The sequence below is a fragment of the Sceloporus undulatus genome, chromosome 4, assembly GCF_019175285.1.
Source record: "Sceloporus undulatus isolate JIND9_A2432 ecotype Alabama chromosome 4, SceUnd_v1.1, whole genome shotgun sequence".
Classification (NCBI taxonomy): domain Eukaryota; kingdom Metazoa; phylum Chordata; class Lepidosauria; order Squamata; family Phrynosomatidae; genus Sceloporus; species Sceloporus undulatus.
Window position 1 is genome coordinate 205422506 of NC_056525.1, and position 16872 is coordinate 205439377.

At 37.8% G+C, this 16872-nt stretch overlaps 1 protein-coding gene across 4 annotated transcripts in view; it reads right to left on the minus strand.

Moving 5' to 3' along the window:
- ARFGEF1 (ADP ribosylation factor guanine nucleotide exchange factor 1) overlaps positions 1–16872 on the minus strand; it is an 85795-nt gene that overhangs the window by 27436 nt on the left and 41487 nt on the right. For 2 of the 4 annotated variants that reach the window (XM_042465209.1, XM_042465206.1), the window contains exons 7-17: positions 16265–16378; positions 14845–15020; positions 12054–12187; positions 11158–11392; positions 9200–9299; positions 8929–9068; positions 8717–8825; positions 6646–6847; positions 4877–4988; positions 2652–2857; positions 2487–2571 (exon numbers count right to left, since the gene is read on the minus strand). In XM_042465209.1, coding sequence (XP_042321143.1) covers positions 2487–2571; positions 2652–2857; positions 4877–4988; positions 6646–6847; positions 8717–8825; positions 8929–9068; positions 9200–9299; positions 11158–11392; positions 12054–12187; positions 14845–15020; positions 16265–16378 — 1613 coding nt within the window. Of the gene's footprint in view, positions 1–2486; positions 2572–2651; positions 2858–4876; positions 4989–6645; positions 6848–8716; positions 8826–8928; positions 9069–9196; positions 9300–11157; positions 11393–12053; positions 12188–14844; positions 15021–16264; positions 16379–16872 lie in introns of all 4 variants that reach the window. The other 2 variants (XM_042465207.1, XM_042465205.1) reach the window with 1 other exon arrangement.

Here is a 16872-nt window from a genome sequence, read left to right on the forward strand (position 1 = left end):
ACTTTCACCTTGTACCTTAATTTTATTACCTTAACTTTAGACATTGTAGACTCTGGGACATTTTAGTATCCCAGTCAAATTTTGCTGAAGACAGGTGTTTCATGTTTAATCTTTTCAGATTAAAATATTCTAGTCATCTGTCTGATGAAAAAGATGAGACTGAGGCGGGTTACACACCGCCATTAAAGTACGTGCGGAGCGCTACTAGGGTTAGGGAGGTGTGGTGCTTCTGCACCTCCCTAACCCTAATACGTGCTCTGCACGTAAAAAATGACAGCGGCCGTTCCAGACGGCTGCCGTCGTGAGGACGTCACGACCGCACCGCCTCTATACGGGGCGGCGCAGACGTGACGTCCTCGCTCCGTGCCAGGGCGCCTAGTGTGCCCTTTGCGCGGACCAGGAAGGAGCTCCATTTCGGAGCTCCTTCCTGGTTTGCTGCGCTTGCTTTGCGTTGCTGGGCACGCCTTCAGACGGCTGCGCCCAGCGAGCAAGGGAGAAAGGAGCCAAGGGGCCCCTTTCTCCTCCTCCCCGCTGCCGCGGGGTGTCCTTGGGGCTTGAAGCCCCAAGGACACCCCTTTTCAGGCTGCGGGGAAGCGGCATTTTGCCACTTCCCCCGCAGCTGAAAGCGGCGGTGTCGGGGCCTCAGGGCTGCAGTCCTAGCTTCCCCGCAGCCTGAAAAGGGGTGTCCTTGGGGCTTAAGCCCCAAGGACACCCCGCGGCACCGGGGGAAAGGGGCGGGTAACAGCCTGCCCCAAATAGGCGGTCTGTAACCCGCCAAACTCATCTAACCTATCTGGGTATTGTATTTGCCAGTGGGATTAAAATGTGCCACTAGGCATTTAAACTAGGAAAAAAAACCTTTGAGCTTAGAATTCCTGCAATGTAGGCTGGCGTATGAGGGATTACACATATGTCCAGGACTGCTCTGATGAACCCTCCAGAGATTGTTCCACCACTTATGCAGTTGAAACATGATGTGGAGAAGCTTGTGTGAATGCTTTTATGTGAAACAATTCATCTTACTACTCAAAAGGTAGAAGGGCAGCAAAATGAATGCTCCACTTGTTCCTGGCCATGAAGGACTGGCAGAAATACTGATGTAATAAGAATGTGGAATAAAAAGACCTAGTGCACAATCTCCACAAAATTCACTGTACTCAAAGCCAGAGACATCATTAGAGAACAACCAGAGCTAAAAAGATGCAAACAAAGAACATGCTAGAAACCTTTGAATTATTCTTCTCGAGAAAGCAATGACTAGCACATAATCTGTGAAACAAATGAGGCATGGAGTGTATTCACAGTGTGGACACAGGGAACTCTACTGAAGTGTGGCAGCAGAAAGCAATACTTAGCCACTACTCTTAGCACGGGATATTTACTTGGACATTGAAGAGAAATAAACAGAATGTAATTTAAGAGTGCTGCCACTGAGCACGCAAGACAAAAGAGTTAAAAACATTTGTGCACTCACAAAATATTTGAGATTCAACAACAGGGAAAGAAGAACAATGAATACATTACTGATAAAAGCTGCCCTTAGCAGAACATGTAGATAAATTTGTTCGCGCTGAATGTGAAGACATCCAGGAGGTCTAACATGAAATACAGCAGATTTCAGAGTTATGTCCACTCCAAGATAGTATTGTCAAATAAACCACGGAAAATATTAGAAATGTTATGGTGGTGTGATGTTATGTGTTATATCACTTTCTGTGATGGGGCAAATCTTGGCAGGCAACCCGGTACACCCGGGAAACCCACCTTGTTTACAGTGTGGTGCCAAGATTAGTTGAATCATTATTCTTATTGGATGAAATGTGATTGGGAAACTATTTTTTCATCAGTTTAGAACTAGCAAATCATCTGCTAACCAAAGATCTAATACACCATTTGACAAAATAAACTAAATTTGACCATCTCCCTTACTTCTGACATAGGATAGTGTTAAGACAAAACAGCAGATGAGGTATCATTTGTGTGGAATTCTGCTTCCAAGTACTGCTGCTCAGTGGTTACCTATAGAGTCAGGGCAAAGAATGGCCTTAACTGGGGGAGGGCATGCCCTCGGCAAATACAATTTTGCTCCTAGAGTACACATTACCACACAGTATTTTTAATACTGGTTCTCCTGCTAATCAAGAAAATAGCTGATTCTTTCAGGGGTTATGCCTGTTTCTCATTTTGAGGAGTTTAAAGTTTTTTTTCCATTTAGAAATAATAGTGGTAGTTTATTTTAGGATACACAAAGATACAGAATTGTGTCAGTTATATTCCCCCCCCCAAAAAAAAAATGTGAGCTACTCAAAATTTATTCCACTGCAGTGCTTGTTTTTTTGTTCTAATATGGACATATGGTCATAAAATACTCTAGAAGCCATTAAATGAGAGTTTCTTTAGCCATATGGGTGAGGGCTAAAAATGGCATGAAGGTTTAAGCTTTTCATGTTATAATTGTTGGAATTATTAGAATGTGAATAACATACCTGTGGGCTATGAAGATCTGTTGTCAACATGATAATTGAATAAGCCAAGACATATGCTGTGTCTGCACTAGCAAAAAGAGTTTGCCTGAAATAAACAAAATATATAATAAATGTTCCCCATTACCTTGACTTATAAATATGCAAAGTCAAGAGAACATTACTCACCCTTGATTGCACTCTAAGTATCTAGCAGCAAATTTTTCCATTAATCTATCAATTTTTTGAGCTTCTCCTGGGAGACGGAAGCCTTCCAAAAACATACGCAGAGCTGAAACAAAATCTTTTGCTGAGAAATCGTGTTGGTCCACATATGCATACATAACTTCCTTATTAAATTTATCATTGTCTCCTAAGAACTCTCCAACTTGAGTCTATATTAGAAACAAAAAGGTAAATTCAACATTAATTACATCCTCATAAACCAGCAAACATAAAAGTAATCAAAGTATTACATTTTAATTGTCATTATTTAAAACTGAAGTTGAATAACTGAAGTATGATGTTGTGCTAGTTTTTGATTAATACAGTTACAGCAGTAGAGAAATCTTTTTGGATATGGTGAAAAACTTTGCATGGACAAGAAACCATCTGCTATTTCATGAGGACAAGACACAGTTGCTAATTGCCAATATAACAGAAAGAACAATCTCATTCTGTTCCTGTGCATTCAATGGGCATTTGCACATACTTTTTGAAACTATTAGGTTCTGCCACCTAACAGACATATATCAAAAGTGGAAAATCAAGTAGGTTCAAAGATGATTTTGCCCAGGGCATCAGTCAGTTTCATTACTGATTACAGATTATAAAATGATGGTCACCATATTTGCTAACACAGTACATAGAATTCTGTGTTAATGAAAACCAAGCAAGATTTATGAAGGAGCTGACAAATGAAACAGCAATAGCAGCAGCAGCGTCATTTATATGCTGCTTCATACCTCCTAAAGAGTCTTTAATCAGTTTAAAACTGTAAGCTAATTGCCCACAACAAGCTGGGTACTTATTTTAGCAACCTCGGAAGGATGCAAGCCTAAGTCGAGCCTGAGATGTTGGCTGGTATTCAACACACAACCTTAGGGTTTGTGAATGAGTGGCTGCAGTACAAGCATTTAACCATTGCGCCACCAGAACACAAGGAAGATGTTATCTAAAAACACACACACAAAAAACCCTCAAACAAATATTCTATATGTGTTTCACTTTACATTTTAAAGATGCTTTCATAACCATGCAAAATCTGAAATATTTTACATTTGTATAGGTTGGTCAGAAAAACAGGACTGAAAAATGGTAGTATCAAATGCAGAAGTAGAGATACCAGATATCTAGGAGTGCTCTTTTCAGATAATCTGTGAGAGCTAGATAACGCTATATAAATATTAAGTAAAAATTAGACAAGAAATTAAACGATGGAGAAATTTACTTGTACAGTTGGCCCTTCATATCCATGGTGGTTCCATTCCAGATCCCCCTGTGGAAACCAAATTTCCTGAGACTTCAAGTCCCATTATTCTCTATGGATGAGTGATCATGTCAGTGTGGCTGTGTGCACACACCACTAATAAGTTTAATGGGGTGGGGCCATCTGCCAATGCTCCAATCTGTGCTTGGATAGCCTGCTGATATGGAGGGCCAACTGTATTTCTGTTTGTGGTTTTCAATCTCATGATGGCTGGCAAAACATGTGAGTGAAATATCAGTTACCAGATTAAACACAGTTTAGCAATCACAACATAAAAGGGAAGTACAGTACTGCTGTTGATTTTCTACTTCTGTCTGAAATGCAAAGGATGATCTCTGAAGCTTCCAGGTTGAGACTTTTGAACTACAGCTAAATTAAGAACTCCCCAGGAATATATATTCCATAATACATAAATGAATTCCCTTTTAGTACAGTATTCCTGCAAATGGATCACCCACTCCAAACAGAAATATTCAGAAAGTTTGCTTGAAAATAATTAACTCACATGTTTTATTTCTCTCAATGGTTCCTTTATCTTAGTACTTTATATTTTATAAAATGAAATAAATCTGGATTGTATAGTTTTGTTAGCTGTTTTTTCTTATTTTTTTCTAGGCAAGGAGTTATATAAAGTAATACAATATAAGACAGCATCCTTCCTTCCATTTGTAATTGCAACCACAATCAGAAGAACTGATCTATGAGCAAGGTATGTTTTTCCTCACTCCCAGCACAACTGTAGCTCCTTGCTCTCTTTATAATTTAGGGAAATTTAAGAATAGTAGGTTGATTTGACATACAGAGCTGTTCCAGTTTGTTTTCATTACAAGTCTGACAGGCATACAGGGCACTTGGGTATGTTTAAACAACAGTAATTGTATTTATCAAGTGAATATTAAATACACTGAATATTAAGTGCTCTTACAGAGTCTAATCGTTCTTCCTGGTGCAAGAACTGGGCAATATCTTCAGGTGTAGTACCAAGCATTCCTTGCTCTTGTAGATACTGAATTCCTCTCTTTGGCTTCTTATTAAACCTGTGCATTAAATGTTATGTTAATTAAGCCCTGAAAGCCACATACATGAGAGATACATATCAAAATGCAGAGAAAAATCTATAACTTAGTATCAGTATCAATATTTAAAAATCAAAATGTTGTAAGTTGAATACAGAGGAGCTTCCTCTGGATCCAACCCATAACTTGTAAAACAAGAAATCCCTCTTCAGGTAACAGCCTTATGGTAACAAAAGTTTAAATTCCCTTTACTTTCAAAAGGGTTGGAATATAGAGAAGGATTTACAGCAAGTGATAAAAGGACTTCTAGGCATATTACAAGGCTTCTAAGTGTATTTCATTGTTAGACTTGATTTTCCCCACTGTGGGATACCATGCTGTTTCACTTGACTCTTTCCCCTTAATACATACTATGCATAATATAAAATAAAGTCAAAGGAGATACTTCCAAATCCCTCTTTACTATTACTATACTGTACTGCTTCACTTTAAATATGTACCCATTTAGAAGAACCTCTGCCAGCAGCTTCTACATCATCTATGTCTAATGAAGTACAAGGACACACACTTTGTTGTTGTTGTTTTTTGTTTGTTTCTGAAGCACACTAACAAAACTCCACCCCATCATACTTTAGTTCTGACAATAGTCCAGAAAAAAAGGAGCAGGTAAAACCATGAAAGTCCTCAAATTAGAAAAATAAAATACATTTACAAGCTATAGTGAATAATTTCACCAAATTCTAAAACAACCAACCCAGAGACTCAAGTCAGCTAACATTTGAGATTGTCCCACTGCTAAATCAGTAATCAGATAGAGGGCTGCAAATGTACTGATTTTTTTTACTAGCTACAAAACTTGCTGTATGAGTTCTCAGATAAAGTCTAAGTTCCAAAGGCTGTGGGAATGTAGGAAGTTCCTTTTATCAGACTGACTCTTTATCAATCAAGCCCAATACTGTCTACTATGCAGCTTGCTCTCAGTTTTCAGGTAGACAGCTCACAAGAGGTTGGCTAAGAATGTTTGACTATATTAACAAGAACACCCTATGTGAACAGAGAGTCCAAGTATTTAAATATTCATCACATTTTTTCAGCACATTTGATTTATTTCTCATACTGATTGTGAGGGAAATATTGAACTTATACATATTTACTAGAAAATAACTCACAATAAAGTCAGCTGAACTGAATTTTGAATAACAAACATGACAAGGATCCATATGTGCTCTTATATACACAGAAGAGCACTTTCTCTTTGGGAAAGGAACTGTGATCCAGAGGAACCTCTTGCTGGAAAACAATAAAGGAGGAATAATTTTCACTGATTACCTCTTTCACCCTGCAAACCTGTGTACCTATCTAGGAGGCTTAGGAGGCTGCAGTGAGAAGGAGAAATCACAAAAACTGGCTTCCCCAGTTCCTCTAGCAGAACATCCCATAAGTGGGACTCTGCTCATGGAAAAACCAAATGACATCAATTTATAGTTGACTTTTAAGACTGCAGTCTTCAAAGTGTGGTATATATGTAATTCCATGAATTTCAAAGTGTATTTCAGCATTAGATCCTATGGTGTGTGTTAAGGAATTAAGTTATAAATAAACAGCTGAAAGAATAATTAAAAAAGAAAGTCCTCTGCATTATAAGAATTCATCCTATCAGTGCATAAAAGAAACTTACAAATCTATGCCTTGTTCTATTATTTCTTTTTGTTGCTTTAGGACTTCAAACTGTTCTGGATTGTCAGTGCCAGACATCTGTGTACTGTAGCTGCCAATTCCTGAAGAAGCTGTGGAGTCTAAAGAATTTAAGCTTCCATATCTATTTATTGTCTCAGGATGCTTGGTTTCAGTGGTGTCCTGTTCTGAGGGTTTCTCTTGCCCTGTACAATGGAAGCAAAGAGGAGCTGTATTTACATATTCTTAAAGACAGTACCCTATTTAGTTTTCCAGACATTTCATTGCTTAACACTCCATCCAAATTCAAATTAATAATTTTTTAAAATATATGTAATTGAGGACAAGAAGAGTTGTTAACATGATGACATTTCTGAAACTAAATCTAAACAAGAATGTCAGCTGTGAATATATGTATTTAATTTTGTACATATATTTTATACTTAATCAAATAAATATATTGTTCAGTCAGCCCTCCTTATCCACAGATTTTTTATCTGTGGATTCCAGCATCCATGGCTTGAAAATATTCCAAAAAAGTATAAATTCCAAATAGCAAACCTTGATTATCCATCTTATATAAGGGACACCATTGTGCCTGCCATTATATTTAGTAGGACTTGAGCATCCACAGATTTTGATATTCATGGGGGATCCTGGAACCAAACCCCAGCAGATAACAAGGTCCCAATGTATGTTCTAACAACCAGAGAAGCCTAATGATTCATGAGGTGGTGATTAAATGCCCTGTGTTACCATTTTACTACAGTAAATTAGTTATAGTAGAGTCTCGATTATCTGTCCTTTGCTCATCCGATGTTCCGGATTATCCAACATCCCATGCTTCTTTGTGAGCGTGCATGCGGTGTGCTCACAAAGAAGCATGGGACGTCGGATAATGGTGCGGTGGCTTGGTTTTCCTCAGCCTGAAGGGAGTCCGCGGATGCTTTGTTACATGCCCCTAGGTTTTATCCTTGACTTATCCATGGGTCATATCAAATTTTGGCTCCAATATCTGTCCTCTATTTAAATATGAGGTCAACTTATAGTTGAATATAAAGTCAGCCCTCCACATTTGCAGGTTTGACATTTGTGGTTTTGGTTATTCTCCCAAGCCTTTCCAGGGTGGGAGAAGTCAGAAGCAGGGAGTGTTCTGTTTCCTGAGTCCCTCCCATCTCAGAGGTGGGCTATTCACACTTTTTCCACATTCATGGGGGGTCTTGTTCCCCTAACCCCTGCGAATGTGGAGAGCTGACTATATTTGGTAATATACATTTGCCATTTATGAAGGAGTCCAAGTCAGAGATGGACAGTAGAAAAATAGAGGAATTGGGAGTCGGATTTCAAGGTTTGGTATACTGACACCATAGCTTTGAGCACAACCAGAATATTTTTGTATGTTTTGTACGTTTGGATCTAAGCCTGTGTTATTTGCTGACTTTATAAATGTGTGCCATACTGAAGTAATCTTGGGACTCCAATAATGTAGTCATTTAAACAAGCAACTACATTTCATTTCTGGTCAACAGGTCAGTGAGACAATCTGTTCCATTAGACTTGACATCTGTTCTGTTGCGGTTATTCACTAAAACACTGGTATTATCTTATGTCCTTCTCTCAAAAGAATAGAGAATGACCACTGATGGGGGGATTCCTCATACCCACATCTAACACATTTCTTTAACAATGTCTTAGAGAACATAGGCTTGTAAGACCATAGTGAGATACCTAAAGCCATACTGAACAAAATAAAATACTAAAAATTTCAATCAAAGATGAGATATAACTAGAACCAACCAAACAAACAAATAAAAGGAAAAGAAAGAGAAAATAATAGCACTCAGCAGTACACAAATATCTGAGGAGAGTTCTGTGAGCTGTGGAATGTTCCAAATGGCTGGGAAAAAGAGTGCAAAGAGCAGGAGCCACACTTTTTTGAGCACGAGTGTTAAGGAGTAGGCATTCATTTAAATCCTATTAGAATATTTCGGACAATGCTTTGTCTAAGCACAGAACCCATAGTTGTAAGTCACTCAGAACATAAAGAAGAGAAGAGTATCAAAGCATCAACTTACCTAGGGTTGTCTGAGAGTTGGGATTTACATACTGATCCTTACTCCACTCCACCATGCACTTCAGTATAGATACTAAGCATTCAAGTCCTTTCTTTCTAAGACTTAACTCCTGCAGAAAGTGGTAAGCATTTTAAAATTATTTAGATAATATTCAAGTTAATAGTAACTGATTTTATAATTTAAAACATAGCAGAATATACCATTGGTCTTACCTGAATGTTGGTCATGCCAAGTTCTTGGCTACCTCTTCCTTGGGCAATCTTAGATAGATCATTAACTAGTCTTTCAAATATATTTGCAGCATTTAAATCACAATCATAGTTTACATAAATGTCCACTACACTTTGGGCATCTGTAACAACAACAAAGTAAATACATTGAAGAACTTTTTCTAGAATTATGCATAGTACAACAACAAAAATTCTCATACTAGGGAGACATGTGCTCCTAAACCACTTTAAAGCATGCCCAATGGAGTAATACCTGCGCATATCCTTGTCAGTGTTTGTATAACCATCCATTTATGATCAAAGGAGCTGGTGGAAGTTTCTAGGATATATAGGAAAATCTCTTTGAAGAATACCTAGAAAAAATGGCATGAACCGCTAGAAGTTACTTATGTCCAAAAACCTGTACTTTGTGCAGTTATTCCTTATAAACCAGCATTTGACCACATAAACATAAAGTATAAGATATATTTGTTTGAAAAAAATAATATTTTATTGGCAATTTATATTTTTATCTTGTTATTTAATTATCCCATGAAAATATATGCTATTCTACTCATCAGAAAAAATAGGCAGCCATGTGTTGTACAGCAACATTTTAATTCAAGGGAAATGATTCATAGAGAATCTCATGATTACACAAGGCTGTAGAGATCACAGAGTCTGACTTTAACAGTAATTGCATTCACTTCAATTACTATCCTATCAACTCCATTAAATTGCATTTGGATGCCCTGCTAGGCGAATTCAAAAAGTACAAAAAGAAAAAAAAAAGACAGGAGGCTCTGGTGCAAGATGTCAGGAAGTGAGGTAAAAATACACAGGTCTAATGCTCTTTCCTGGCTTCAAAACACCACAAAATTTTATGAACCATAAATAGAAGAAGCATGCTCACACAGGTTTTAGCCCCTCCAAAGCATATTAAATCAGTGATTCCCAATCTTTGGTCATCCAGGTGTTTTTGACTTCAACTCCCAAAAGCCCCAGCCAGCTTTGCCAACAGTCTAGAATTCTGAAACTTGAGGTCCAAAACATCTGGAAAACCAAAGTTTGGGAACCACTGTTTTAAGTACAGGAATAATCAGAGACCTCTGGGAGGCATGATGCACCATTAGTTGGTGCAAAAGAATACATTTAAAAATAAAATAAAATGGGACAGGTTTGTTGTGAGAGGATGTGGGTGTGCAGCTCACCAAAGAACACCCTGTCAGAGCCCCAGAAGTTGCCCATCACTGAATTAACTGATGCTCCATATGGAGAAGACTATACTGTAACTTTCCAGTCATAAATTATGTTCTGTTCCTTCCTCTCATGCACTGGGGAATTTTATTAGTGGCAAGAGCTATTTATTTGTAAGGGAAGGATACGGGTTAGTAACAATTTTCTATGTACATGAATTTCTAGTTAACCTATTTGTCTCACCCATCAGCCACCTCCACAGCACAGTATTACTCTACTTCTTCTCTAGTGGCTACTTTTCTGGCATTTCTTAATTCCATGTCTATAAAAGGGATGTGATTTGAACTATCTGTCAAGTGTAGTGAGTTTGTATCCTTTCAGTAACTCCATATAAATTAATTTCCAAAACAGAGTGACATATGAGACAGTTCAGCAAACTTCAATGCACTGGCAAAGAAGAATCTTCTCCCCTCATTCTGAAAAGTTAACAGAACTGGCACTAGTCATGCAACAGGAAGGTGTGCCACAACTGGGGCACCTCAACTGAGAAAGTTCTCTCCTTCACCAACACACAACAAACCTTCCTCTGAAATAGAACGTGCTGTGGAAAGTGCCGTTTCACAACACAGGCAGACTGACGTAGGGAGAGATGGTGTTTCAGGTATTTACATGTAAGCCCAATCCACAAAAAGTAAGATAGATAGGTGCCATTTTTAGGGTTTACAAAAATTCAAGTCCAACATATGTCAGTTGGAGACAGAACAAATCAATCTGCTGCCTCATTTTGAGGATTATCAGATCATATGCAGCAATGTCACAGTTCTATTTTCTGAATACTGCAGTGAGTAAGCATCAGTTTGGGAATCATTTATATTGTTCTGTTCAAAATAAAGTGGTCTTTAAACCCAAAGAAGTCCAGTTAATCCTTAGACTAAAATAAAACAATTGCTTGCAGAATATTACATATATTTCAGGACTTTAATTATATCAAATATGGCATTTGTTAATGTTATGGCATTTGTTAAGGTATCATACCTCAATCTGCATTTTCAGATGAGTCTTAAAATTTGAAAGTAGTGTCAAGAATATAGAGAGAGAAAGTTCAAAAACCTCTGGAACAGATGAAACTCCATTTTTAGACAATGCAACACAAAGATACTGCTTAATAGCATTGATAAACATTTCATTTGTCCTGAAAACAGGTCCTGCATTCTGCAAAATGGACAGCAGCAACTGTAATGAAAGGATCTTTGATCGCAATTCATGAGACCTGGGAAGAGAACATCATAATTATTTGAGCAGTTTATTTTCACTCTCATGGACAGTATCTTGAGCCTTTTGGACAAGTAATGCTCTAAACATTACCTATAAGTTCCTCAAACAGTTTATAAGTGGTCCTAATAATCCTTCTTTTCCTGCCGGAAGATTTGGCATACAACTTACTACAGAGCAATCACTTCTTAAACCACCATTTCCCAATTAAAAGTGATTACACTAATTTGTCCATAACACCTAAAAGACTGTTTTTCTTCAGAAAATACTGGACTCTCTTGTTCTCAAACAGCCTCTAATTTGAAGAACAGAAAATGTATGTAAAGAACAGAGAGACAACCCATTCCTGTATGTTATTTCCTGTTAGTCCAAGTGAAAACTCCAACATGGTGGTCTATCTAATCTTGTAGAAACTCCAATTAGCTTCAGAAATAGCTTAATGGGCATGGGATGACCTATTCAAATCTAGACAGCTCATGTTGGAATCATCGACATACTTATTTTATATTTATCAATTATGTAGCACCACAGCATTATTTTACATGACATTTTGAAAGTACTACTATTATGTGTTGGGTATTAAAAACAGCAAGGAACTCTGCATTCACACTTGTATGACTTATGGTAAGTACTGTATAAACTAATAAATCTTAACTTACTTTGGATCAGGTGGTCCATCTGACAGAGGCTTCATAGAGAGTTTACAGAGTGACCTGAATACTAGGAAGGCATCCTTTTGTAAAATGTGGGAAAATTTAGCACCAGGGGTAGGTCCTGAAGAATTTCCAGATTCCTAAAGTGAGAATAAGCATGTATAGACACATTCCATAATAAAATATTTTTTTATTTTTTATTATTAGTTTAAATATTTGAAAGGATGTCATATTGAGGAGGGAGCAAGCTTGTTTTCTGCTGCTCCAGAGAACAGGACCCGGAACAATGGATGCAAGCTACAGGAAAAGAGATTCCACCTGAACATTAGGAGGAACTTCCTGACAGTAAGGGCTGTTCGACAGTGGAATGCACTCCCTCGGAGGGTGATAGAGTCTCCTTCCTTGGAGGTCTTTAAACAGAGGCTGGATGGCCATCTGTCGGGGATGCTTTGATTTGGATTTCCTGCATGGCAGGGGGTTGGACTGGATGGCCCTAGTGGTCTCTTCCAACTCTATGATTCTATGAAACACTCTAACACTGAATATTTAAAGTTAGCTGTTATGCTCAGGAATCACAACTTTAATTTCTTAAAACTAATCAATTAAAGATGTCATTCAGCCATCCACATACCAACAAAACAGATGCTAGAACATTTCATTTAGTCAGTAAGGAGCCTACTTTGAGATTATATTCTTCTCCCTCAGAGCCTCTTCTCTCCTGGAAGAAAATTTCTCTACTAATTTAATAAACAGGCTTAAGGATTTGGGTGGGATTGAAACTACCACTGTTAAGGCTAAAAGGCAGGGCTGGGAAATGTGTAATCCATAAGTTGCAAGTAGCCCCCAGAGCCATTTTTGTGGCCGTCCTACTGAGCCCAAAAAACCTAAATGCCCTCTAGGGGGATTTGGGGCAATTTTACGATGGGCCTTTTTAGGATAAAGGAGGCCTTTTTTGATAACAGGAAAAACAACAACAACAGAAGTTCACATATGGGTCACTGTCTCTGTTTTTTTTTTTTTTGTTTGTTTGTTTAAAGCCTCAAACATGGCAAATTACCCCACACCCCCTAGAAAGCATTTTGAGGGGGAAGGAGAAAAGAAATTAAGAGTTTTTTTTTCCATATAGAAACCACTGGATCTAGGAGACTACTGCGTGGTCTAGAACAGTGGTTCCCAAACTTTAGTCCTCCAAATGTTTTGAACTTCGGTTCCCACAATTCCTGACTGTTGTTCAAGATGGCTGGGGGTTCTTGGAGTTGAAGTCCAAAATACATGGAGGACCAAAATTTGGGAGTCATGCTCAAGAAAGGGATTTTGGAGCCTGGCCAATAATTCTCTAATATGATTGAATTCAGAGGGGGATTTTTCAATAGCAGCCATGCCACAACCTCTTTTAGGCAGGACGAAAAGCTGTCTTACTACAGTGAGGCATTTGCTGTTTCCCTTACCCATGTGGCCAGGCCCCCTTTGGCTGCTTTTAAGAGCCAAGAATGGCACAAGCCTAATATCCATGTCATGGCTTTCACCTCTTTAAGGAATTGGAGAATTTTTCCTCTGCAATTACTCCTCTGCATTTTTTCTCCTCAATTTATTATTAAGGGAGGGGATCAAGAGAGCATTTTCAAGACATGCTCCTGATTTACTAACTGAACTAGCATTATATCTGTACTGGCAAATAGCACAATTACAACCAATCCAAGAAACATGACCCTGAATCTCTAACTATCTGTCAGTCAGACCATTTACTGGAATTTCATTTCTGCATTAGAAGACATATGAATTATTTCCACAACACTTAAATGTTTCAGTAATTTTAAAATATAAAGTATTCAACTTATATACCATATACATGTGATCAAGATAAATTTGCCTATGTAAATACATTAACCTTTCTGGAAAATGCTAACAATATTCTTAAAGGGAAAGGTTTCTCCTTGACTGTAGGGGTGGTGTTTATCTCCATTTCTAAGCCAAACCAGTGTTGTCTGAAGACAGCTCCAGTGGTCATGTGGCCTTCATGGCTGCACAGAACACTGTTACCTTCCCACCAAAGTGATACCTATTTATCTACTTACATTTGCATGCTTTCAAACTACTGGGATGGCAGACTGGGATTAGTGACAGGAATTCACCCTATCACACAGCCTTTGGGCTTGGAACTGCCAACCTTCCAACATTACGATAGTCATAATTGGCATCTTAACCACTAAGTCCCTAACAATATTCTTAATGTAAACTAAAATGCAGCCAAAAGAAACAGCAGGTTTTTCCATTATCTACATTTGGAATATTCTACTTTTAAATGAGTCGTTATGGCAATTATCTACTTAGGGACCTTTTTATTCAAATGCAAGGCCCTAGGAAAGTCTGAGATACATGGAGGGAGTAGTTACTTAAAACATGTGTGTCAATTCATTAATATTATTTATTTATTTTAAATTACTATGGAAGTGAAATATATCAAATTCATGATGTCATATATTCAGGGTTGAGGATTGTTCATGTATTTTATTTATGTTGCAATAGCACGCATAGCACTGGCCCAGGACAAGTCAATAGTCCTTGTCCTTTGTTGTATCGATTCACATAAATAATTCAAAATTAAAGTACCTACACTCCAAGATAAAGCTGTCTGTCTGATGTAAGTATACGTGCCTTCAAGTCTCCTGTTTGCAAGGCCTGTTTTACACAGCATGTACAGTCTGAATTTTACCACAGTGTAGTCTAACTCAAATGACTTTATTATTTTCCATATGTATATTCAAAAACCTTGTTTTGTAAGCATACATTTTAATACCTGAGTGTCATTGGAAGAGACTGATAACCTATCATCAGGTAGAGATGGTGTATAAACAACAGAAATAGGTGTCCCTGGAATTCCATTTGCTTGGATATTTTCACTGTCACTACCATCTTCTGAAGTCCCCACTGTTCCATCAACCATAGCCTTTTCAGCAATTCTTTCTCCTACATCTAAAGGGGAAAAAAAGAGAATTAAATATTTGACTCAATGCATGTGTAAATTTTACACATAAAAAAGTGGGGAGAAGGAGGAGGGATCAGGGTCACCAAGTCTCACAGCTTCATTGAGCAACTGTTGCCCCCACCCTGGGTTCCCACCCCACTGTTGGAGAACCACTGGTTTAACGAGAGCTGCCTTGGGAATGTAAAATATTTTCTAATACTATTTTACTGAATTGTAAAGCACGGATACATTATTTGAGACAATCTTTATAATAACTTGATTGATTCAGCTCTGAACTGAGTCAGTATCCAAACATTTCTGATCAAACATATTAAGTGCCATAGCCTATATAGCTTATAAATGACTCATTAAGCTTTTCAAAAGAGAAAGAGAACCTGCTGTGAAGAGTTCACACATAAAAGAAAAAAAACGAGGAGTGAAAAAGGAAACAGAAAGTTACCAAACCCTGAAAACACAAAGTAGGTCAACTCATTAGCTCAAGTATCACTTAAAACAACCCTTTAAATGAGCAAAACCTTGACTGCCCCCAAACAATTCACTTCTCACTTCAGTCATATGACTAGCAGTTCAGTAAAAAAACAGGTGATAGTTTAAATGTTTTCAGTGTTTCCTGATATTTTATCAATATGTTATAGCCTTAAAATGACACCAGTGATGTTCAAGGAACTGACAACTGCAAAATTAAATTAGCATTTCAGATCTAATAATCTCAGACTAATGAACCATGGTTTTATTAAAACCTAATTCATATTGTGGCTCTGTGTAAAGATATTAAAATACAGAGAAGGCTAAATGTCAGAGAGCTCTGGTGCCACAATAAACTACAATTCCCAGGATTCCCTAGCACTGAGCCAGGGCAGTCAAAGCTGTCTCAAACTGGATTATTTCTGCAGTGTGTTTTGGACCAAGATACTAATCAGAACACTTTCCTTTTAGCTTTTTATCATACACAAATACACAGTAGCAGCTAGTGGCTTCCATCTCGGAGGGCTGCTTTGGGTTTTAGTCCAAACTTTAAAGGAACTATCCAAGATGCTGGACCTTTGAAGAGGCAGCATTTAGCTCCTTGGATAACAACTTTAAATTTCAGACTGAAACCTAGATGTAACATGGAAGGCATCAGCCAATACTGCACACACCAAACACCAGAACTTTACTATAACTTCTTCTTATAAGTTTTCTAAAATCCATCCTCTCAATTTAGCAATATATTTTAAGGCAAATATACTACCTCCTACTACTATGTTCACCATTTCCTGGACGATACGTTGTACAACATCTTGTGCTGTTTCTTCACATTGATTGTTTTCTCCATCATATGGCCCTGCATCATTTTTAAACAGAGCTACAAAATAAAAACAGGAAACATGTTACTAAAATTTTATCTGGACTACACTCCACAAATATCTCTTAAACTGACAATTCCTTGATAATTATTATTTGTGTTTGTTAAATGTGACTCCTTAAAAATTACCTAAATACAGTTCAAGAAAGTAACTAAGCAAGAAGTCATCTGTGATTACAAAGTAAAGAAGCCCATAAACCTAGTATCAAAGTCTGTAAACAATCTGCAAGTATAGAAAAATAATTGTTCTTTAACATAAGGTGTGGGCAACTGTTGCAGGTCTAGGAGCCAATTTCTAATCTTGGTACCCTCTGGGAAATACACAGACTAAATGCCAAGCAAACCTATCAAAAAACACAAGTGGCCAGATGCCCACTTCTGGTTTTGAAAAACAGGTATTTCTGATGTTGATAAACATTCCAAGGAGACCATGTTACTTGCTTAAAATGTGAATTGCCACATCAGGAGGCTTGCAAAAAAGGTGTTTCTCCCTT